This window comes from Psittacula echo (genome assembly GCF_963264785.1).
Source record: "Psittacula echo genome assembly, chromosome: 4".
Classification (NCBI taxonomy): Eukaryota; Metazoa; Chordata; class Aves; order Psittaciformes; family Psittacidae; genus Psittacula; species Psittacula echo.
The window spans coordinates 30548427-30572379 of NC_137738.1; the positions used below are offsets into that span (position 1 = coordinate 30548427).

The 23953-nt window shown below is 44.0% G+C and overlaps 1 protein-coding gene across 5 annotated transcripts in view; it reads left to right on the plus strand.

The window, feature by feature from the left end:
- The first annotated feature begins 390 nt into the window (after positions 1–390).
- EGLN1 (egl-9 family hypoxia inducible factor 1) overlaps positions 391–23953 on the plus strand; it is a 37165-nt gene continuing 13602 nt past the window's right edge. For 3 of the 5 annotated variants that reach the window (XR_013956642.1, XR_013956643.1, XM_080616187.1), the window contains exon 1: positions 396–1797. Coding sequence is in view for 3 of the 5 variants with exons in the window: in XM_080616187.1 (XP_080472313.1) it covers positions 853–1797 (945 nt within the window). In the remaining 2 variants the exon portion in view is untranslated. Of the gene's footprint in view, positions 1798–23953 lie in introns of all 5 variants that reach the window. The other 2 variants (XM_080616186.1, XM_080616188.1) reach the window with 2 other exon arrangements.

A 23953-nucleotide genomic window follows, 5' to 3' on the forward strand; every position in this document is an offset into this window, starting at 1 on the left:
ATGTGCCGCGCAGCCTAGATCGATGACCCCCCAATCCTCTCAGCAAAGCTTCTCCCCGTCCCTGGCGGCGTGGGTAAGCGGCAGCCCGGGAGGCCGCACTGCTCGGTGGCTGCTTCCGCTCGGCCGCCCTCCCGCCGAACCGAGGTCTCCCCAGTAGAAGCCGCCTGGTCACGGCCCGAAGCCTGCTCGTGGGTTCGGAGCCGGACCCCGCGTTTGCGGCGATGCGGAGCCGCCGATCGCCCCTCCGCACGGCGCGGCCTTTCCCGACTCGGCTCGGCACGGTGCGGTGCAGCCCAGCCCGGCCCAGCCCAGCCCCGCCCGCCTCGCGGCGCGGCCCCGCCCGCCTGACGCGCCGCCGGCGCTGGCGGGCTGGAAGTGGCGTACGTGCAAAGCGGGCCGCGAGAGTGGCACCTCCTCCTCGGCCCGATACAGTGGCGGAGGCGCAGTGGGGAGAGGCGGCGGCCGCGCCGGCCCGCGCACTGGGCTTAGAGGCCGGAGGGGAGCGGAAGGCAGGCCCCCCACCGTGCCAGCCGGTTGCCCGCCGCCGCCGCTCTCTCCCCTCAGGCCGCGCCGCCGCCGCCAGGGCGGCGATGAGGCGGCGCTAGCGGCGTTAGAGGCGCAGGGAGGGCGGCGCGGGCCCCCACGGCAACCCCGCGCCCGGCCGCCCGAAGGAGGCCGCGGGCCGGCGGAGGCGGAGGGCGGCAGGGGCCGCGGCGGAGCCGGGCGGCCATGATGCAGTGAGCGCTCCCTCCCCGCGCGGCCGGGCGGGGGCCCGCGTTAGCGCCGCTCCCGCCCGCCTCCTTACATAACCCCTCGGCGGCGGAGCGGGGCTGCGGCGGCACCACCAGCGCCATGGCGAATGACAGCGGCGGCGGCGCCGGCCAGGGCGGTGGCGAGAGCAGCGGCGGCGGCGGCGGTGGTGGCGGCGGCGGCAGCAGCGGCAGTAGCAGCAGCAGCAGCGAGCGGGACCGGCAGTACTGCGAGCTGTGCGGGAAGATGGAGAACCTGCTACGGTGCGGGCGCTGCCGCAGCTCTTTCTACTGCAGCAAGGAGCACCAGCGCCAGGACTGGAAGAAGCACAAGCTCATCTGCCGCGGCGGAGGCACAGCGGCAGCCGCAGCAGGGGGCGCTGCCGAGCCCCGCGGCGCGCACCCCCCGCCGACCCGCGCCCACAGCGCCGGGGCCACGGCGGGAGGCGGCAGCCGGGCGGGGGCCGGAGCTGCGGCGGGGAAGGGCGCAGCGCCGCTGCCCCCAGAGGCCTCCGCCGAAGCCGCCCCGCTGGCCAACAACCACGTCGCCGCCGCCGCAGCCGCCGCTGGTGAGGCTGAAGCCCCGGCCGCGGCCCAGTCTCCTTCTTCCTCCGGGGACGCGGTGCTGCTGTACCGGGACAAGTCGAACCTGTACCCGGGCGGCGTGCAGGCGGGGCCCGGCGGGGCCGCTCTGCGCCCCAATGGGCAGACGAAGTCGCTGGTGCCGCAGCGGCTGGCGCTGGAGTACATCGTGCCCTGCATGAACAAGCACGGCATCTGCGTGGTGGACGACTTCCTCGGCAAGGAGCTGGGCGGTCTGGTGGCCGAGGAGGTGCGGGCCCTGCACCACACCGGCCGCTTCACGGACGGGCAGCTCGTCAGCCAGAAGAGCGACTCCTCCAAGGACATCCGCGGCGACAAGATCACCTGGGTGGAGGGCAAGGAGCCGGGCTGCCAGGCCATCCGGCTCCTCATGAATAGCATGGACGATCTCATCCGACACTGCAACGGCAAGCTGGGCAACTACAAAATCAACGGCAGGACGAAAGTGAGTGCCGGACCCCTGTGTGTCCCCCGCAGCCGGGGGGCGAGGAGGGGGCGAGCGGAACCGGCGGTTCCCCGGGCAGGGGAGGGTATTCGCGCACGTGTGCGCCTGTCTGCTGGTGTGCGTGCGGGTGCGCACGTCCGGCGTTGCGGGTGTGTGTGTGCGGGTGCGCCCGGAGCCGCCTCCCGGTCGTGGCAGGACCTGGCGGGCCGGTGTCGTCCGGGGACTATCTGCGCTCGACCCAGGAGGTGTGAAGGGGCTCGCTTGCCTCTTCGCTCTTCCAGAGCGGGGTGTGTGTTGCAAGTCCGGGCTCAGAATGCGGCCTGCCGAGTGCTGGCCTTAAACATGTGGGGAGGAGACCCGCAGCGGTGAACTGTTGTCTCAAAAGCGGGATACATCGCCGGCGACCCTGTCAACCAGGGAGCCCCAGTGCGAGCCCCTGCAGTGGGTGCCGCGGTAGCCAGCGGAGCCACTGGTGTGAGGAGCTGGGGGCCTTCGGGCAGAGAGGCTTATTTTTTACTATCATGTAGTCTCTTTTCTGCAAAATTCGTACTCTTTAGATGTATTTTGGGACCAGAGACCTGAATCAGAAATCTCCCATCGTATTACCCTAACTTGCAATTCCCTTCCAGTCCTTTAAATAAAGCTCACGCCCTTGGTGAAGGACTAGCAATGAATATTCATCCGTGTCTTTTCAGTTAAATAAAAAAAAGAGGTGGAGGGGGAAGCCCCTTCAGAATTTGCTACCTCTGTTAAAACATAAGGAAGCTAGTGAGTTAGTAGGAACCAGCCCGCAGTGGTGGTTGCGCTGTCACAGACAGGCTGTTGTTGCTGCAGCTGCAGAATCTCAGTTGGTAGGAAGCTGTGGGAGGGAGGAGGGGAGAAACTGAGAGGCAGAAAACAGCCTTGGATTTGTTTGGGGCACGGGAAACTCCTGTGATAAAGACAAGTGGGTGGGAATTTTCTCTTTTTTTTTTTTTTTTTTAAAATGCTGTCTTTGCATACCTTTAGTTGAACTCAAGCTTTTTAACGGAAACGTGGTCTACACTCCTCCTAGATGTCTGGTACCTTGGACTTTACTAAGCCAACCTGTCTTCGAGACAGTCCTAAATCTTTTCAAGGCCCCAGTGCTTCAAACTGGCACTCTAAAAATATCAGTGGCTTTGCTGGGTTCGGTTTATGCAGCAATAAGGAATACTGTTTCTGGTTTTATGTGTAGCTGTACTCACTAGGGCTTTAGAAAAGGACTTTTGGAATTGTAATCCTGAATCCTGCATGTGATTCCTGGACTACTGTCTGACGTTTCTGAGTAGTAAGATACTAATACTTCTGACAATTGTGAAAGGCAGAAAAAATAGTCTCTTAATGCTGCACACTTCTGAGGAGCAGCAGCAACAGAGTGAGGATTGTTTAGCCCCACTTGTTTTTCTGTCACTGCTGAAATATGAAAACTGTCAGTTACTCTCACAGATACCACCCTGAGTTGAATAAACAGAAGCAGTTGGTGAGATGGACAGGTCAGTAGAACAGTTTGATATGTTGAAATGTGGGGTTTGTCAGTGTTTGGGAATGTCAGAGATAGTGATATGGCTTTCACTTGTCTTGTGGCTTTGGAGAATGCACCTTTCCTCTGCCGTTAATACCACAGTAAGTTGAATTGAAGGGCTGTGGTGGGGGAGCAGTCCATCAGTTGTAACTTCTGTACATCTATGCAGGGCTCCTGGCTGTTTAGAGGGGGGAAGGGAGATGTAAAATGAACAGAGACACCTCTTGGTTATCTGAAATAATTTTTAACTCCTTGCCCCTGCTTTTTCTGCATCAAAGTTTGAATGGTTGATGCTGGAATCCCAGCATACTTTTTATTCTTGACAGTATAGGTGGGTTTAAAGTAGAGACACTGTGGTAGCTGCAACAGGTTACTCTCTTCTCTTAGTGCACTTTGCATGGTGACAACTGCTTAGATGATTTAGTCAAATGCTTTCAAATCTTGGTGGGTATGTTGGATTTGCATTCACAGCAAAGACTTTTTAAAAGGAATGATCCACATGTAATGTTTATTCTTACTGGTTTCGTTTCAAGTAAGAGGACCAAAACACATGGAAATTTAGCACAGGTTGACTGACTGAGCTCTTACAAAATAATTTTACTACTCCGGTGTGCGTATGTTGCAATGCTGTGGTTTGCATAGTTGGTGTATGCAGAACTTAGGGTACCAATTTACTGAAGGTGCTAAATAAACGAATTTGCAGTGTCACTGAAGGTTTGTAATTCCCCAGCATCTGAACCAGCAAAAGAATTACAGCCCTTGGGGATTCTCCTGTGCTCCCTAAAATGCTACCAATGTATGCTAGGTGATGGGTTGGCACAGTATTAAATGACTGCAGTTTGGTATGGCACCTCATGCAGCTGGGGACCTGCTAGAATTGGGCTGTGCTCATAAATGTCAGTGATGTGGCTGTGCTGAGGAGATCTGGGGTGGTGGCACCTAGGAGTCTGTGTTTCCATAAAAAATCATTTACGGAGAAATCAGATGTGCAGTGTTTTAACTGTGAGGAGAAGGGGATTTTGTTTTCACAATTCTAAAAGCATAGTGTTTTGTTATTTGTTTTTTAAGCCTAACTTTAATGTTCTTTTCTTAGACCTTGTCCTGGGTTCAGCTTAAACCATGACAGACCTTTAAATAAAAAACAAAAAAGCCCCAAACCACTTGCAGCCAGTTATTTAAAATATTGTTTTGGGTTCACTGCAGTGTTGTCTTAGAAAACTGGCTTTGTTTTTGAAGGTTGTGCGAGGGTTGGCATTATGTCACAGGAGTCACAGGAGCTCTTATTGAGTCTTTAACCTTTATCAGATCTAGTTCAAGCTTTGTAAACAAGCATATCCTATAAGAGGGAATGAATCATAAATCCGCTCCACAGTGTGCTGAAATTCCTACCCTCTTTCTATTACTGAGTCTTCAAAAATGTTTTGCTAACTAAATATACCTACAAAATCAGATTTATTCTCTTTGCTTTAACTAGCAGCTGGGTACTTTTATAGAAATGAATGGATTATTGATCAAAGGTTTTAATGATGCTGTTGATCAAGGCTAATTGTTTTTGGTGTAACGGAAAAATAGCTGTAGATAAAATTGAAGAGATGATACCTAGATTATAATTTAATTCATTTAAGGCTTAACTTCTACACTTGTTGGTGTTGTTGGCATTGAATTTGCCATCACTTCTACAAAGTGTCTAGAAGCAGTACATACAAAGGTGGTGTATACCCTGCATCTCCTAGCCTGTGAAACTATTAGGGGAAAAAGTACATTGTTTAAATTGAATCTGTTTTAAACTGATTTCCATTCAATAGGACTGATCTCTTAAGGTAAATGACATGAAATAAGGTAAGAGCTTAAGTGTGAGAAACCTGAGATTTTACATTTGAAAGTGTCTTGAGTTTTCTCTAGACTAACTGGGCTACTTAGAGCTGATCCACTTCAACTGATGTGTCTCTGCTTAGACCTGACCGGTAGATTACTCTCCACCCTGAAAGGTGTCTATATAGCAGTAAATACAAACAAGCCACAGACCTGGGAGGTCTGTGGACAGTACAGCAGCAGGTGTAAGAGAATGGGTAACTATTTACTCATCTCGGGCGTCTTGACTTACTGCATTCCTTGCTTTTTTTCTCCTAGTCTCTTTCTTTCCATACTCTGCTTCCTTCTTCTCCCTAGCAGATGATGGCACATACTTGCATACATGAGCTGTAGTGGTTTTTCTTCTACTTCCTGTTATTTTCTAGGTTTTTCTTCTTCAGTCTCTTCCCAAAATACTATTTTCTTCTTTTTTTTCGTTTCCCTTATCAATTACCAAACTTGTATGTGCATGTATTTCTGTTTCCTGCCCATCTTGTCTTAGATAGCCAGTGGAAGTATAAACCTGCTCATCAAAGTCAGGGAATGAAATCCTGAATTTCACCCAGACGAGTTTTTTTTCCTCCTTCCCCACACAGAGGCTGAGAAGGCGTCAAGGGAGAGGGCAGCTTCAAGATTCTTTTTGCTAGGTTTCTCTTTCCCCTATTGTGAACCCTGAAAATCATTTAAGTTTGCATCTTTTACTGCTATTGCAGTGATACTGGGGCATCCCAGTCGTGGGTTCCTAATAATCACTGTATAAATGGACATCTGATGTTATCAACTCTTCCTGCTTCTGCTCCTGTCATACCCAGCACCACCCATGTTCTAACCCTACTCTGTGCCATTTAGTAGTAGGAGATTGAATAGAGGTTTTGACAGTCCCTATTACATCCCTTCATGTTTTGCTTCGTTCTCACTTTTTGTAACCAGCCAGAAGACCTGTAGTTCAAATTGCTGCATTTTAATGCTCTCCTGTCTCTACCAGTAGGCCAGTGGCACCCACTGCTCAGCCACCAGTGGCTTAAAAATTCGCTTTGTTAGCTACACATTGTGCAAGCCTGCTTTCCTGCTTTTTCTTGGAATCGTTCAATTACATAATTGCTCATCTCTTACTTGCTCCCTGCCTCCAGTCTCAAAATAAACTGACCTGATCATAAGTACTTTAACTGCTGCTTATAATTCCACGGATGCTCATCAGTTGGCAGCATGATGCTGTGTGCTAGAGCATCCTGGAGTTTTCTGAATACCTGAGGTCTCTGAATTCTGACTAGTACGACTGCGCCTCCTTCAGAGTTGGTAATGTTCCTTTAGAAAATAATCTTATATAGGAGTGAGTGGACTTCTCATACCCTGCTGTTAGCTTTTCTATAAACTGGAAAGAAGAGGTGCTCTGCTCTGACCATCTGTTTATGTTGGTGCTTTCCTACAAACCAGTTGGATTAATGTTACCAAGGAAAGAGAAATGTACCTAAGGAGCAGTAATCAGCTGATAGAGCTGAAGATGTCAGCAGCCATGTAGCGCACACTGAGAGGGGGCAGAGGGAACATGGGAGGAGGATAGATTAAATTTGAGCTTTGCAGATGCTGTTTAAAATAGTATGCAGGAGACTTGAGCAAGACTTCTGGGTGTTCTTTCCACTATATCTTATTCTGCAAAATACAACCATGAGTGTGTGTGACAATAAGACAAATGAAAATACGAGGTGGAGAATAGGTACTCAGCAAGTGGGCAGGTACTGAAAAGTGATGATGATGGTGAAACATGGTAAAAGGAAAGGGAGCACAGAGGTGGGTGCAGGGCTCTGCTGCAGCTTGTGTGAGTCCCACTGTGATCACAGGCCCCAAGAGCTGTGGCTGTGGATATGAGCTGAGGAATGTCTGTAGTGAGTAATTTCCCTTCAATTTGCTTGTGGCATGCTTGGTTACAGCTATCCTTCTGTATCATCCTGGGGGTTTATTTCACTATCATGCCTTGAATTTATTTCTTAGTAGAAAACTGACTGATGTAATTGGTTCATAATGGATGATTGTATGGCTTTGAATTTATCACTAAGTTGTGGGAAGTGTGGTTGGGTCTCTCTGTCTCCCAGTACTCACTTGAGTTGCTTGACCTTGATATAGAATGTGACCAATGCTCATCTTTATCAATTCTTTTCCCAACAGTGATGTTTCTGTTGGTGATCTTGATGAGTGTGCTGGTCAGAGAAGGATTTCATGGTGATGCACAGGTACTCAGGAGCCTGCAGTTCTTGTATCCTTGTTGGGGTAGAGCCCTGACATGTGATAAGCACAGTTTCATTTGTTGTTCTTCATGTACAAGCATTCTGGGTCCCAAGTAGAATATATGATCAGAAGGCTGTCTGTTGTCTCTAATACGAATGATCTTTTGATCAAGAAGTACAGCATCCAGAAAAGACATTTGTTAGTGGCCAGTGAAAATGAAAATGTGAACTTTGCTGAGATTGTCAGATTCTCCTACCAGAGGAAATGACAAAGATATGCTAGTTTCTGAGGGGCAACTGTGTGGTGGTTTTAATGTTGAAGTGTGGTAGGAATACAGCATGTCTGAGGGTGGGGAGCACTACCTGTGACTGCTAGTAGTTTCTCTGTACCTTTGTGTCTTAGGCTGAAGTTCAGTCAATGCTTTCGGCTGGCGCTGCTGAAGAAGTAGTAGCTCTTCTTTGCCAGCACAAGTATTTACATGGCCATCCTGTGAACTGGTTTGGGGAACTGATCCATCTGAAAAATAAACTGGCAAAAGAAGTGCTCCTGGTTCAGTGTGCGGATGTTTGTGCTGGCACAGGGGACTGGCAGATGGTGAGACTTTCTTTCAGCAGCAATGTAAATTCATGCCAGCTTAAAGTGTTTGCCAAACTACAGCCTTAGTTTAACACTCAGGGACTGATTATCCTAAAATTTGCCCATGAAAATTCAAACACGGTTTAAGAAATCTTTGCTAGCTTTCTTAACCTTTCATCATTCTTGCACATTCAGTGGGAGACTCAGTTCTTGCCATGAGAAATGCAGTCTTCTGTCCTCCAAGGATCTTCCTTGTGGCAGTTTTATACAGCAGCTTTCCTGGTCTACCCCCCCATGTGATCCCATGTAGCATGCACAAGGAGAAAAGTATTTTCTGCAAAGGAAAGCTTACTTTTTTTCCTTAACCCATTTCTGCTGGCTCCCACCCTCCAGCTACTAGCTAGATTTCTTAGGCTTGTTCATTGTCCCTGTCCATTATTCTGGAGCTTTATTAGCACCAAAGACATTCTTCATTTCTCTGGTTCAAGATGGAGCTGAACTGGCATTGCCTGTGATGAACATGCTGCTGCAGCTTGCTTTTGTTTGCTGCTGGCTGCCACTTGTAAGGGAGGTCTCTGCTCAGCCGTATCCCCTTGTGCCAGGTCCAGCACTCCTTCTGCTTCAAGGGCTCTGTCTGAAATAGGCAATTTCAGTCTATTTCACTTCTTGGTTCCGTTCCCTGGTGCATTATGATAGCTCTGTGAAATTCGGTGTTGGTTTCTTGTTTGCTTTTTCCTGGTGATTTTTGATGGGCAGCTGCAGTTAGTTTTTGAGTTGTTGCTGTTCTGGAGATTAGGAACCCTTGGCCTTGTGGTTTGTGCGCATCAGTGATTTCAGTACGCTGTGGGTAATTATTTCATTTTTTCCAGTCAGTGATACCAAAGATTTTCTAACCATGTTGATGCTTTGATGTGCTATGCTGCCTCTTTTGTGCAGAATGGGCTTGATTCAACAGTGCCCAACAATCATAGCTGTGCAGCATCAGAGGAAGAGCTGTCTTCCCTTGCTGGTGGCCTCTTGGACTGAAATTCCTTGAAAGTCATGTCCTGCCAAGTCATAGGACTATCTGAGCAGCAGTTCTCAAATCTCTAGTTTGGTTTTTATCAGTAACCCTGACTGGGTGTTGGAGAGATGTTTTCCCTTTTTCTAGATGATGCTTAATTTCTGAATAGGTTCTGCCAGCTATTTCCTGCAAAGAAATGAGCAGTGTATTACTCTCCTTTGTGTTATTTACCTGCTATCACAGTGTTTGTAATTCAGTCCTGGTTATCTGACAGCTTTTGGCTTGAACAGGCTTGGTTGCTATTGGAATTTTGCAGAATGCTGTCTTTGTAGTTGCCTACTACATTGTCCTGTGAGTGCAAGTATGTATGTTTGTATGTACCTGTAGGTGTGTGCATAGTATACTTGCAGGAAGTAATCTACATTTAACCTCATGGCTTAAATGAAGGCTTTCTCCTGCAGCAGAAAGGAAACTTGTTTTATAAAAGGGGAACAGATACTCTCTATAGAGCAGAAATTTCTTCTTGCCCATCTGGAAACTAAACGGGTTTTCATGAAGTTCCTTGGAGAGTTCTTGTGCAAAGACAGTGCTTTTTTTCAGTTCAAAATTCATTGTGGGACTGTTGCGCCTGGGTTTGTTGGATGATTCTTCAGTGAAATGCTTGTGGGGCTCCCTGTCTCTTGTGCTGTTGTATTTTGTTTCTTTACAATAAGGGAGTGACTGTGGACAACCCAAGGACTGTGCATGTAAACTTTCTCTGGATCTGTCAATACAAGATTTTTAATCGCTGGCATGTTTCTTACACTCCACCAAGGAAATAATATTTTGGAAGTGCTATTTTCCGTGAACAAAGCAGTAAAGTTATTTGACTTTGCAGCTACTATTGAATTGAAGTATTTGTTATTTATGATACCATTTTTGTCTTCCACATTTGTGACTTACTATATAGACCCTTCAAAAGTGGGACTAATGCCTGGTCGTTGTGGCCTTTTGAAAAAGCCACTTGGTGTTCATTAAATTCTTGTTAAACTTCCAGTTTCTGAAGACTGTTGGTTAACAATGGTTAACAATAGCTCATCAAGCATATTTTCAGTGCAGGCCTGTGCCAGAATTAGCTTGTAAGTGGCAGTCACAGGCTTCAGGTCGAAAGTGAATTCACTTGCTGTTCCAGGGCAGTATCTCTCAAAAATAGAGCAATGCTTTTATGCATGTAACAGCTGCTTGCACTTGAAGACTTACTTGTTCTTTGGTATTCAGCTTAAAACTACTCAAGATTATTTTTGTTAGCATATAATGTTATAAATAGGAACTGGGTAGAAATGTGCATGCCTGCACATCTATATGGATGTTGTGTGTGAAGATAAGGCAGTTATGTTTACGTTGCATGCATAGTGCTCCCACAAAGAGATGAAGGCTGTACCTGTAAAGCAGTTGATGAGGCCTAACAAAATAGACTATTTTATACCTAATTTTACACATTAATTTAGGGTCAGACCAGCTTGGAGCACGTAGTTTGACCATGAAGGCATTCTGGACTGTACAAATGATGTATGACTTCGAGGAAATGCTGCTGTGTGGCCCCAGCATGCTGCTCTGAGAGCAGAGTGTGGAACTGCTTTGCCTTGTTTCAGCAAAAACAAGCATTATGTTGAAAATGATACAAAGGTGAACACAGTGAAGGAGTTCAGGAAGCTGTTGTCCCTTTTGGCCCTAACAGGGTGGAGGAGTTGTTGCATTGGTTGTCAGATGACTGAGAGAAGTTTTAAAAGTGCAATAAATGATTGAAGACATGAGGGGTTTATATGTACTTGCTTTTTTGTTTGTTTGTTTTAATTTAAAGGTATTTTAAATCTGTTTACTGGGAGAGCTTGTACTGTTGATTCGCATCACTTTGTTTTGCTGATAGCTCGAAATTCTTGGTAAAGTAGCAGAGGCTGCAGGTTTCTCTGCTCAGCATGCTCTTGCTGTGGCTTGCTGACCTTGTGTGCCAGGGTCTGTTATCTTCCTGCTTGCATAGTTTGTTCGGCAGGCTGCAGCTATATGGTTAGAACAGTCCTAAAGTTCCTAGTCAAATTAAACAAAAAAGTTACAATAATAGACTAATCTGACTGTTGTGATAATGTGGAATTTAAATTGCTATAGGTCAAAACCTCGGTCCATGCTAATTTTGTGGCAGAAATCTGTATATGTTTAAGTTCTCTGCACTGTGACAGTCCATGGATGGAGCATGTGAAAGGTTTCCAAAGCAGTTTGTAGATGGTTATTAATATATCTTTCTTGCTCTTTGTCCTGTTCAAGCATCTGTTCAAGCAGCTCACCCTCACCGTGGGCACCAAGCTTCCTCAACAGCTTCTGCTGTATTCAGACAGCGTGTGGTCTGTGCTCTGCTGAAGGCATTGGGCCCTTCCAGTTCCAGCAGTTGCTGCATTGTTGTTTAGGCAGCTGGCATGCAGCCTTGTTGCTGTGAGAAAGGAAGCTGTGGCCAGTTGATAAAGGCATCGTAAGCTGACTCAATTTCAGCTGGCATATTGTATGATGCCCAGTGAAATAGACATTGGCTAATCGTGCTTCTGGCTTAACCTTATTTGTGTCTCCTTTAGCCCTGATATGACAGAGCATCAGTCAGTCAGTAGCGCTCTTCATGATAGTGGATTTGCTTTTTTCAGGTCATACGGGGAGAGGCTGAGAGAGCTGGGGCTGTTTATGCTTGAGAGGAGAAGGCACGGGGGGACTGTACCAGTGTGTACAGATACCTGGTGAGAGGAGTCAAGAAGGGGAAGTCAGGCTCTTCTCAGCAGTGTCCAGTGATGAAGCAGTGAGCACATTGAAATGCAAGAAACACTATTTAAACTTAAACTCTTTTTCCACTGTGAGGGAAAATGGAGAAGCAGGTTTTCAGAGAGGTTGTGGGGTCTTCATCTTGGAGATCTTTGAAACCCAGTCCCTGGTCACCCAGTGTGCTCTGAGCAAGAGGCTGGACTAGATGATGTCCAGAGGTGTCTACCAAACCTCAGCCCTCCTATGGAGAAAACAAACACTGCAGTTTAGAGTGGAGGAGATACAAAACAAGCCCATTTTTGTAGTTATCAAAAATATTTGTTTTTCCAGTAATGGTACAGTCAGTAGTAAGTCCTGCTTATTGTATCTCTGAGTGAAGTGACCAGAAGTCTGCCTTCCTACTAGTGGGTGGTTGTTTCTTAAAGCAAGATTGTGATCAGATGTGTAAGTAATAGTTCGAAATAGTCCTGTCTTCGATCCCTCTTGTTCATCCAGGTGGTCACTTGTACTATAGTCTGTGCTGCTGCCTCTTCACTGTTTTCTCCCATGTTACCTGTTTTACAGTTCCTGTGTGCGTATGCCCATTATGCAGTCCTGTCCTAGGATAGTTTGCTGATTTGAAGCATGTGCGCACTTCATGAGACTGATCTAAGTTTAAGAAATTAAAATCAATTACTTGTCTACTGGGGGGCAGAGTCATACTTTCTCTCCAAAATTATTTTAAAGTTATATATGACTTTGGGACCTCTTCTGTAGTGAAAGGGTAGAGCACACCAGGGATAGCTATCTTTTCTTTGCTAGTCAGAGAGGAAAGTGTCAGAAGAAAACCCACAAAAAGTGCTTTGCTTTAATATTTCCCATACATTTTATTTTATATAGCAAATTTTATAACAAGCATCTGCACAAGATTATTTTCAGACATTTTAATTTTACTTAAGAAAAATGTCACCTTAACATTAAAAAGTTTCAAAGAAGCATGAGGAGGGAACCTTTGGGCAGGTAAGAGTCAAGCTTGTATGTTTTGTCAGACTCTCGTATGAATCAAAAGCCTGCAGCTCTCAAGTTACACTCCTTGCTCCCTGTTTATCTTCTAGCCATTTTCTTTCATCTGTATTCCCCACATGTACTTGCTGCTCTTACCTACTTTTCTCCTGCCTGTGCTCCCCTGGAGACCTCAGTCTGCCGTAATGAGCTCATTTGCCCACCATTTCAGGTTGAGTTGAGAAGGGAAAAAGAGGGAAGGAAGAGCAGCAACGGGTGCCCCCCCAAGGGTGCAGAGGGTTAGGCTTGCCTCAGTTGCTGCTCTTTGCCAGGTATTCAGCAGTTGCAGGCAACCTGTTGATGGGCTGTCCTCTGTAGGTACTGCATTTGAAAGATAAGAGCTGCCTGCCTCTCTGGAGGTGCCAGTTTGACCATCTGTGACCTGTATCTAGTCACAAATTGAAGCCAGATAGAGTTGTGCTCATCTGAAGTGACCTTCTGTATGAACTAGATGCCAGACCATCCCTGAATTGTAGGTTATAAAGCTGTGTTTTTTTGAAAAGTATCCAGTCTTACTGTAAAAACAAAATACAAATAAAAATGCAGTGAAACAAAGTACAAACCAGCTGTTACTGTTCCAATGCTGGTGACCAGCTTTGCTTTTAGGCCATTTTTGTACTCTTGATTAATTAGTTTCGGCTTTTATCAGGTTGCCTTCTTATGTTTGCTAGACAGTTTTCCTTATCAGTCATTTCTGTTTCACACAAGTATTTGTCATCTGTTTCAATAATTGGTGTGTATATCGAGCTTTGAAATTTGCATAAACCAATGCTGTTATATACCATGTACTTTCTGTCAGTTCAAGAACTGTCTCAATCAGAGGTTGCATCTGGACTGTTGCTTGTAAGACACACAGATGGACATAGTTATCATTAATGTATGTAATCTTGTTTTAAAAGCCGTTTGTACTTTTGGCCTCTGCAATATCCTGTGACGAGTCCTGCAGTTTGATTAGATGGAAAAGGAACTTCCTTTTGTTTAAAACCTACTGCCTGGTGATTTCAGTGTCTCCTAGACTGTATTGGGAAAACTAATTTCCTGGTAGTTATATTTTTCATGGTTTAAAAGTCTGCCATTTGCTGCCATACATTTTTCAGCTGATACTGTTTCCTTCCTAAACTGAAAAATTGTAGTCTTTTTAGTGTCTCTTCAGATGGGTACTGTTCCACATTTCTGGTCATTCCTGCTGCTTTTCTGTGCAGCTTTTCTGTTTCTGCTAATCCCTCTTCAAGGTACCAGAAGCACAGTATTTAACGTAGAAGTACATCATGAATTTGTATGCTGGCATAGTGATGTACTCTGTGTTGCCTTTCCTTGCCTAGTGGTTTATGACAGTTTAGTTGCCTCTGCTCAGATAATGATTTTAGGAGAATGACCTGTACTTAGTGCTTTTTTTTTTCTAAGTGATGCTATCCAGTTTAGAAGACATCACTGTATAAGAAGGCTTTTTTTCTTTTCCAGAGGGTATTCCTTTGCACTTACTCTTTCCTGAATTTCACCTGCCACTCTCAACCCGTGGGAGTTACATTCTTTCGATTCTCCTCCCCATCCCTCCGGGAGGGGGTGGGGGAGTAGAAACTGCGTGGCTGACTTGCCGACTAGCTTAAACCACGACACTGTCCAGGCATTTGGCACTGTTTAACTCTTCTGTGTGCTTTTCTGCATCCTAGTCGGGGTAGGATGGGTTATGCAACGTATTTCAGTATTGCATGTAAACGCTGACCCTCTGCTGCTCACCCCCTTTTCCCAGGTCACAGAGGAAAAGTACGGGTCCTGTGGGGATCCTGCTGGTAACTCCTCATTTTTCACTGAAAGTAGATTAGTTTGCTGTAGTGAAATTTACTGCAATTTACTATTTTATTGCTCTTTGCTGTGCCCTTTCCAGTACTTTAGAATGCCTTGGAAGCAAGATCTATGCTTAAAATGATTTACACTTAAACACTTCTAATTTTTGCATTAAAAACAATGCTTTGAGAACATTTTTATTGACTCTCCATTATAGCTTGGAGAAAATGACATGCAGTGACTCCTGAAGGCCTCTTAACACCTGGCACAGACTCAAAAACAACACAGGAGTTCCTAGACTGGAGTCCTGACTTTGTCATTTTCCTTAGTGAAAATAGAAAATGGGAGTGGTCTCTCTCTTGAGCCAAAGGCTATGCCAGAGTTGTATTGTAAGCTATATAGGTAATAAGATAAACATATTCTTTTTGCCTGTTTAGTCCTATAACTTTATAAAGGGCCTTGTAAACATGGAAAGTAATATTCCTCTGCAGAACAAGATATGTAGCTTAAGATACTATCAACTAGCTTTAAGTTTAGTCTTCTCATACAGCAACATGAATGTTGCAGGGGTGTTGTTTCTGACTTAGCCTTTTACTCTTTCTGTATTCACATCCTGCTACTTGGAAGGTACACACCCGTTGAAAGACAAAGCAAGTAACAAATGATCCTTCCTCGCCATTGAGGCTTTGGCTTCTACAGTTCAACTAGTAATAGTTCCATAGTAAAGCCCCAGAGAAAACTGCCTTTGAGTGAGTGAAGTTGTTTTTCCTTCCCCACCCCCAGCTGGGTACAGCTTCCTAGAGGGAGTGATGGAATTCTTCAGGGGCTCAGTGGGGAACAGAATTTGCCAATGAGGGGAAGATGGAGTCCCTTTGAGATTTCTCCCTTTGAAGAATCTCTTACACATTTTTTTCATCATCAGGCCTTCTTTTGGCAGTAAGGGTTATCTTGGCTTGGGAGGCCTTAATTAATGGTGCCTTTACAGAGGAAGTAAATTCTTGTTTTCTGGAATACCTTTGGTAGCTGCTTAGCACTGCTTGTATTGATCCTGGAAATAAAATATATTATGGCCTTTTTACAGGCACTTTAGGGTTTGTATGTGTGCCAAGCTGGAGCACCAGTCAATACGCTCGAGAGCAGAGCTGCCATTCAGAGACATAGGGACAGTTAGCTTTTTGCAAGGCCACTCCATGTGAGCATTTTATCTGAGAGACAGATGATGTGAGCAGCCTTCTGCACCCAGTGGGTGGATATGAGCAGGATGGTACTGTGCTGTGCACAGAGTGGTGCCTTTTTTCTTTCAGTGGCAATTCTGTGTGCTGAGAGTAGCCTCTGCTGTCTGAGGTGTTTTGTAGTGCAGTTGATTAAGGGACCGGAGAACACAGAAAAGCAATTATAGCTGAGTCCTGATGGGGAATCTTAGTCATTAGTGCTTGCAGCTTGATTTCATGGGATTAGCAGCAGGGCAGTCACAATTAAAGCCCATGCTGTGGAACTTGTTCCCTTTATTATCACAGCGCATGGTTGGCAAGCACCTCTGCTGTCCGCTGGTCCTTACCTGCTCCTCCTTTTCCTTGCTCTTCTTCAGCCTTTCTCTGGCTTCAGAATTGGTTTTCCTCTTCAGCTGCACATCTCAAACTGTAATATCCTTAGTGCAAAGATACAGGGCTATCTACTATATGTAGTAGAAGTTAGTAAATCAGTTGATTGCCCATGGTTAACTTTCTGATATTCTGTCTCCTATTCAGAAACTATTATCCACTGTTAGTATACAATAATAGGCACAAGTTTTAGAAGATCTGCCATTTATTTTGGTAACGATGTAGAAATTTAGTTTTAGAATATGTCTATGGCTGAAAAATATACTTCTGCCTGCCCTGGAATCTAAGGTGATTGCCTGCTGTTGATTTTTTTTTTTCTTTTTTGTATAGAAATCTGGAATCTGTATTTTGCAGAATTGATTGTTCCACTTGTTCCTTCGTTCTCATGGTACTCAGCATTATTTTCTGCCTTTTGGTAATGCAGACTTTTGTCAGTGCTGTTATTCTTTCTGGTGTCTGCTTCTTTATCTTCGTCTTCCTTTTGTTTCATTATACATCATCTGTCTATCAGTAATTTCCACTGCTGTTGTTTAAGATGATGATGAGTTCCTATCCTTGAGTTGTTTCAGGGAGTTTGCAGGCTAAGGCACTCAGGTTCGGTTTTTCATCCGTTATTTTCCCCCTCCCCCCCCCCCCTCCTTTTTTTTGTCACAACTTAAAGCTGGCACCAGGATTTGAAAAATGAGACTTTGAAAAATAAATCTCCACAGATCTTCCATGTAGGTTGTATAAATATGTCCTACGGGACAGTCCTTATGATCTGATGTGACTCCTCTGATCTATGCTACTATTGCTGATCCCTGCAATCTCTCCCCAGTGAGTATGATAGATTGTAAAGCCTTAACTGTCCATTGGTTTACCAGAAAAGCTCCTGCTGACTGGATTTTTGGGGACATACAGGAAAATTTTTCTACAGGAACATGAGAGAATGAGGTGTGCATGTCCTGTCTTGAAAGACGTCATTTCTGGGTGGGGTGTGGAACAGTGTGCTTCCGTTTTTCACTAAATGCAGTGCTTTTATGAAGGTTTAAGAGTATATAAGCACTAGCTGCATGCTCTCAGCTGGTGTTAGGATGACTAACTTTCTCTGTGAGCATCTGTGGAGAGGTCCTGATTCTGTGCTCTTCTGAATGCCTTGAAAGAGGTAAAGAAATTCAGTGAAACATTGTTTCAGGGAGATTTCCTTCTTGTTCCCATCTGATTTTGTACACTCTGGCTTTTTCTGCTTACCTTATTGCTTTGTGTGGAATTTGAGTTCTGCCTCCTGATTTTTAGAGTGGTAAATTTGGAATTTGAGGTTAGCATCCTACTTCTGACCATGATAGTGAGGTACAGACAGTCATAGCAATGTTGATTGACAGGAGCCTTTGCAGATTGTATCAACAGGTTTTTTAGTAGTTCACAGAAAAGGGGCAGTCTCTGGAGAGGCCTACTTGCCTTTTAGGAAGGGTGAATAAATTTGATGAATATATGAGATACTATTTTTGTCATTGAAATAGTGGCAAGAAGGAAAGTAGGTAATTTTTTGCCTGGATTGGTTGTTTTTATAGCAGTTTCCTAATGCCAAGTATAAATGGACTTGGAGCAAACCAGATGGGGTTCCTTTAATCAATTGATAGCTTGTAATGCAGCATGCTTTATTTTTCCCAAGGCATGAGGCTGATGTGTTTTTCCATCACGCTGGTCTCTTGGGGCATAAGTGGTTGTGACCCATGGAGAGAGTAGGAAAAGGCTTTTTGGAGCAGCACCAGGGAGCTCTGCTCTCTGCAGTAGGTCCTAACCTAAAGATGATCTTGTTGCTGCCGTGAGTTTAAATCTGTAGAGTTGGCGAAGACAGGCAGTTTCCTCAGGTGTTTGTCACTGCCTGGAGTCAGTGTTGGGTACATTCAGATCTTTCTCATGCTCACATGGCCATGTACTCCTAGGGCAAATACATCACATTCCTGAGCCACCCTCCTCCAGGAGTTTCACCAAGCAGCACAGCTGAATGCGTCTTTAACCTGAAATAACGTGGCTGGTTGTGCTGGGACATTCATAGAAGGGGTGGGTTTTGGAATCGCTTTCCTGAATTGCATGCCAACATCAGCAGTCCTGCTCCTGGTGTTTTTATAGTCCTTCTTTAGCTGTGCAGGGCCACTGATGTTCCTCAAGGCTTTCCCCAAGCACTGGTGGGAGTCCAGCACAGCTGGAACACCAGTAGATTTGTATAATGCCTGTTTACGTTTGAACTTGGATACGTTGGGTGATCTGGTTAAAACCAAAAAAACCCCAAGTGTTGTTTATGCCATCTGAGAGAGAGGCCTTATTACAGTGTGATAGTGGGAGTGTAAAGAAGGGCTTGGATGGAGGCAGTTTGTGTGAAAGCCCATAAAAAGCAGCATGGGCAGAGTCAGCATTTCTTGGATTAAAATTGTAGGTGACTTGAAAGTGTATTACAGGCTGTTTGTTGCCATTTGGCTTTAAACCTTAGTCAGACTTCTGTGCAGTGTTAATATAAATTAAAGCAGCCCATTGTCTATTAGCATTTCAGTGCATAGTTACTTGTTTTTCTAATTTATAAATATTTTCAAAGAACTGTCTGGACTCTTAATAGTAGGAGTGAGTGCTGTGGTGTATGGTGTCAGGTTTGGAATGCTGTGGGCATGCTGAATCATGTGTGCCCCCTTGCAAAAACCATTAAAAAATATCTTTAAGTAATTTTCCTCAACATACTGCTTATAGCAGTAAATCCATCTGTGGTTAAAATCTGAGACCTTGACTTGGGCACTTCAGTAAATGTTTGTGTAGATACATTAACCTTAAGATATCTACAGCACACAAGCACCTTCAAATGTCTGGCTAACCATAGTACTAAACATGCCATCTTATTACTATGCAGTTGCACATAATTCAAGTTTATATAAATATCTCTGTCTTGCAAGCTAATTATCAGTTACATGGTTATTTTGCGCCACAAAGCAGAAACAAAATTACAGTTTTAAGAAATAAATAACTAAAATCAGTTCTTTTTACACACACACACAGAGATCTCCTAGTATTCACTTAGTTGCTTATCTTCTATAGGGGAAAAAGTTCCAGGCTTCTCAGTATGTATAGTTTTGGGGGGAGAATGGTAGTAATGATGAATGATATTTTTTAGATGGCAAATCTCTCAGCCATTTCATAGATATTACAGTGAGATTTCATTTAAAAATAAACCAAAACCAGTCACCCCGTTGCCCACCCTTAATGCTTAAGCTTCCTTCCTCCTTAGCTTCTCCTGGTATCGAGAATAATAAAAAGTCTCCAGCTGTGAAGCTTGGGCTGGAGTGCATGCTTTATTTTTAATGCAATGCAAGTTCAGTTTATCCAGCAGATCTTGCACAATTAAATCCACTGTTCGTGTATAATCCATCAGTGTGCCTGTTGATGTCATGTGGTTGGCTCTGGAAATCCGGTGTGCACAAACTACTGTTAGAATGTATTTTAAGTGATGTAGCTGAATGAGACTTCTTACTATATTAGTGCACTGTTGTAATTTGGTTTAGTGTTGTGTTATTTTTAGTTCTTAAAAGGTATTGCTTATCTGTTTTCTTTCTGAATGGTTAGTGGCAAGCCTAGGAAGTTGACTAGTCTTATGCGAGAGCAGAATGTTCTGCACCAACTTGGGGGAAAAGAAAGCTTGAAAGTACTTATTTTCTAAGTGGTATTATTCATTTCAAAGCATTTATGGTGTTAAATTAAAAACAGACTCTTAAAATTTGTGTTGATTGACTTACTTCTCTGTCAAATTTTTGTACAGTGCCAAAACACTGAGTCACCAGTCTGCTTCTCTTGGAGGGAACAGGGAGTTATCCATGGAGGCCAGCCAATTCTGCAGTTGTTTGAATCTGAAACGTATTGGTCAACTTCATCATAATTTAGACAGATTTAGGCTGACACAAAGTATGCTTTAAATTCTTCTCACCTGTGAAGTCAGGTGTTGTATTTGCTCCTAGGCTTTTAAGAGAGAGAACTTTCTGCCCCTGGTGATAGTGTTTTTTGTCTGCCTTCTTTGGGAAGCCTCCATTAGGTATCTCTGAGGGGTTTGTTTGTTCTAGGTTATTGACTTTTTTTTTTTTTTAAGTTTTCAGTAGACTTTGATATTGAAACTATTAGAAAATATGTTGAACCTTAGGGGGAGCTATTAGTGCTTTGGAACACTAACATAGCTTGGATGTGCTCATACTTTTTTGTTTGGGAAATGCAGGTGGTTTAGGCTTGGAAGACATTGCTTATATTCAGAGATGTGTTAGATAAACTTTAATATTTTGTGTAAGTCAATGCACAGCTCTCTATACTATTTTTTAGATTTGAACCCAGATTTATTTTCCTAATAAGCAGTTACATTATGTTAATGGAAGCCAGGCCTTCATAAGATTGAAGGACTTTGGGTGTTTGCACTGGTTTCACTGATTCAGTTTTAAACCAGCACCTTTAAGCTGGCACAATTTTGAGAATAAGCTTGTCATACCTAGTTTGGCTAGCAGCCTGGAAAATGCTGGTGTGTTAACTATTAAAGAAGAAGCAATCTTCATTATTCCCCCTGTAGCTTGTAAGCTGACTTGGTGATCTCTTTGCCTTTGGAGATTTGAGCCTTGCAACTTTACAAGCTCAGATACAGGACAGCAGGGAGAACCTCATTAATGTTTAAGTGTTGCTATCTCAGTTTAGTAGCAGTGGGAAGTGTGGTTTTGGGTCTTCCTGTTATGTCTGTCTGTAACTCTGGTTTCAGTCGCTGAAACCAGGTCACCTGTTGTGTTTCTCTGATTGCCCTGGTTTCCTTAGCCTCTGTGCAGGAGACGTGCCTTTTATCCCTGCTTTGAGAATTGCCACCATCTCCCCTTGGTTAATGGCTCCTACTTGATAGTTTCATGGGAATTTCTCTATCCTATGTAAGTTTTTTATTTATTAGATGTATTTATCAAAGTGTGAGCACATCTCACATTTAGTAATTTCTGGAATATCAGACTTGAGCAATTGGAGTTCTGAGTTTCTGCTTGTGCCATTTGGAAGGACTAATAAATTATCCAAACCCATATGCATATTTCTTCAGCAATTCAAGAGCTCATGAACATTTTTTAAAGCCTATGTGCATGCATGAATGAAAGGAGTGATATTTGGAAATCAGCTTCGTGTGATGTTGCTGTTGAGCACAGTTAAAATTGAACAGTAAGGGGATGTACCAGACTTGAAAAATACCTGAGCTTGTTTGCTGAGTGGCAGCCTGGTTACTCTCAAGGTGTTTGGATCCAAATTCTGTGTGGATCTTGTAGAGCTGGAATGTTGGGCTCGCCACAGCCACTGAAATGACATGACAGTTTCTGTCTTCCAATTTGTGTTAGTTATTAGGATGTGTGAAGGGAATGTTGTAAGCAGGGACATGCCATATGAAACTGAACACAAGAGTGAAGTAGTGACCTAATTTGAAGTTAAAGAACCTGCTACCAAGCTGCTATGTTGACAAAGCTGATTGGCAAGTTAGAAGTAAACAATGTAGTAGAAATATTAATCTGTTGCGCCAAACTTTTGATGGAATGTTATGTTGCTTGATTTTGTAAGCATATGAAATGTTCTATCAAAGCAAGCAGAAATCTTGCATTGGCCATTGCACTGAAAGGCTGGGAAGGAGCGAGGTAGGTCAGGTTCTTACAATTAGTTTCTGAACTCCCTAGAAGGTCATGGAAGATACAATCCATGTACTTAGCTGTGTGCTGTTTCTGTTTATAGTGTAAGCAGCTGTGTCATCTCTCAGTTTTTTCTCTCTCCCTTCCTATCTGAGTTAATTTTTCATCTCTGTTATCAGTTCAGTTTGTCTTCCCTTTGCCAGCTCAAGAGCTGGCAGCTTTTCCAAGCCTGTGTCCCTGTTAGAACTTCTGTTACTACCTTCAGCAGCTGCAGGAGAGGGGTGACTTACACTTCTTGTCCTTCCCTCCAGTTGTTTTTTCCTAGAAGAGCAGCTTGTGCTTGCCAGAAGATGAGCCAGATAGCTGGTATGTGAAGTAGTGAGGGGTTTTTGTTTGTTGTTTTTTTCATTTATTGTTTTTAGTGAGTTTGTGGTTTTGTTTTTCTTTTGTTGGGGTGGTTTTTTTGTGTGTTTTTTTTTGTTTGTTTTTTTTGGGGGGGGGACGGACGTTTTCTCTTTGTTTGTCTGGGTTTTTTTCTGTTTTGTTTGTTTTGGGTTTTTTTTTTTGCTCTGCACCTAGGTGTTTACCATAGCTACAGAGAAAGATGCAGCAGAAAATAATACCTTGTAACTGCTTTGCCTAGTAGACAAATTGAGTGGCTGTAGTGGTAATTTAGGAGAGAGGGCTTAAGATAATTTTTCTAAGCTGCTGCAATGTGTCAGTCTCTTCTTTATGTTAGCTTCTAACTCAGATTTACAGATTCCCATTCTCTCTTGGAGACTTGTTAACTACTGTGTTGTTAAATTTATAAGCTCATCGGTAGTAGTTTGCTTTCCTCTTGCAGATTCTCCAGTTGACCATGATTGCAAGGCATGGGATTTTAATGAGGGAATCTTTACAGGGGATGATAATTCTCTCCAGCTTTTCTAGTTTCACAGTGTTGACTTGTGTGAAAACTTAGTTCTCCAGAGTTGCTTACTAGATCATGGAGGATATCGGCATAAAGTTTTACTCAGATGAAAGCTAGTGTGGAAATACTTGGATTAACTGTGTCCCAAAAAGTTTATTTTACCCCTGTCAGCTTCCTCTGTTTTGGGTAAGCCTGACAGGAATTTCTCCCCAGTGATATTTTCTTTCTGTTGCAAGTGTCTGTTTCTGAAGAATTTGCAGGAGCAAAATTATGAATTCAAGTCACGTTGTACCACATTAGCATGTTTAAATCAGTCATCTTGGTGCTCCTGGCACAAGGTAGTACCAATACCACCTTCCTTCAATTTGACTGTTGTTTTGTACACCTTGCGAAAATCTTAGACTGTTATGTCCTTAAGCTGCAATGTATTTTGTCAGGACTGTTGTTTGTCCCAGATGAATGAATTCTTGAACTAGAAATACATCACAGATGGAGCAAACAGGGACAGGTCAGAATTTTCTTTTTGTTTTATTTGGTTCTTCATTCCAGCGGTGTGGGGGTTTTTGAAGTTGGGTTTTTTTTTGTTCTTTGAATAGCCTGTCAGATGACCCTTGCCAAGGATTTCCAGTGAAGTCTGTGAGAGCATCTGATAAATTTTGGTAGGAAGTAATTGGTCTTGCATTTAGACACCTTGTTTTGCTCACTGAGATTTGCAGTTCCTTCAGCAAACAGCAAGTGACATCTCCTTGACTGATGCAGCTTTCTTTAATTTGAGCTAAACAATAGTTATTTTACATTAATAAATTAATATGACAGAATACGGCCTCTCTCCATTTGGTTTGTGATTTGGGATTTTTTTCCTCTTTGAGGAATTTTACGTTGTCATATAACTGGTGTTTTCCCCTCTTTCCTAAGAGTTTGCTGTTATTGCTTCCTTCTTTTTAAGGAACAATACCTAGACTTGCAGGTGTCCAGCTGTTAGAGGAATGGATAGAGAAAAAAGCTTCAGTCTGTTTACCTGCAAGTCTTTCTTTACATATATGTGTGTGTGAGGCTGTCAGACTTCTCTGGTTGAGGCTACTCCCACATGAAATCAGGATGTGTTGCGCCTCCCAGAGTTGAGGTCTTAGCTGATGCCTCTTTACATAGTAAACTAAATTGTATGTCAGTGGATTGTTCCCTCTGATGTTACCTTTGTGC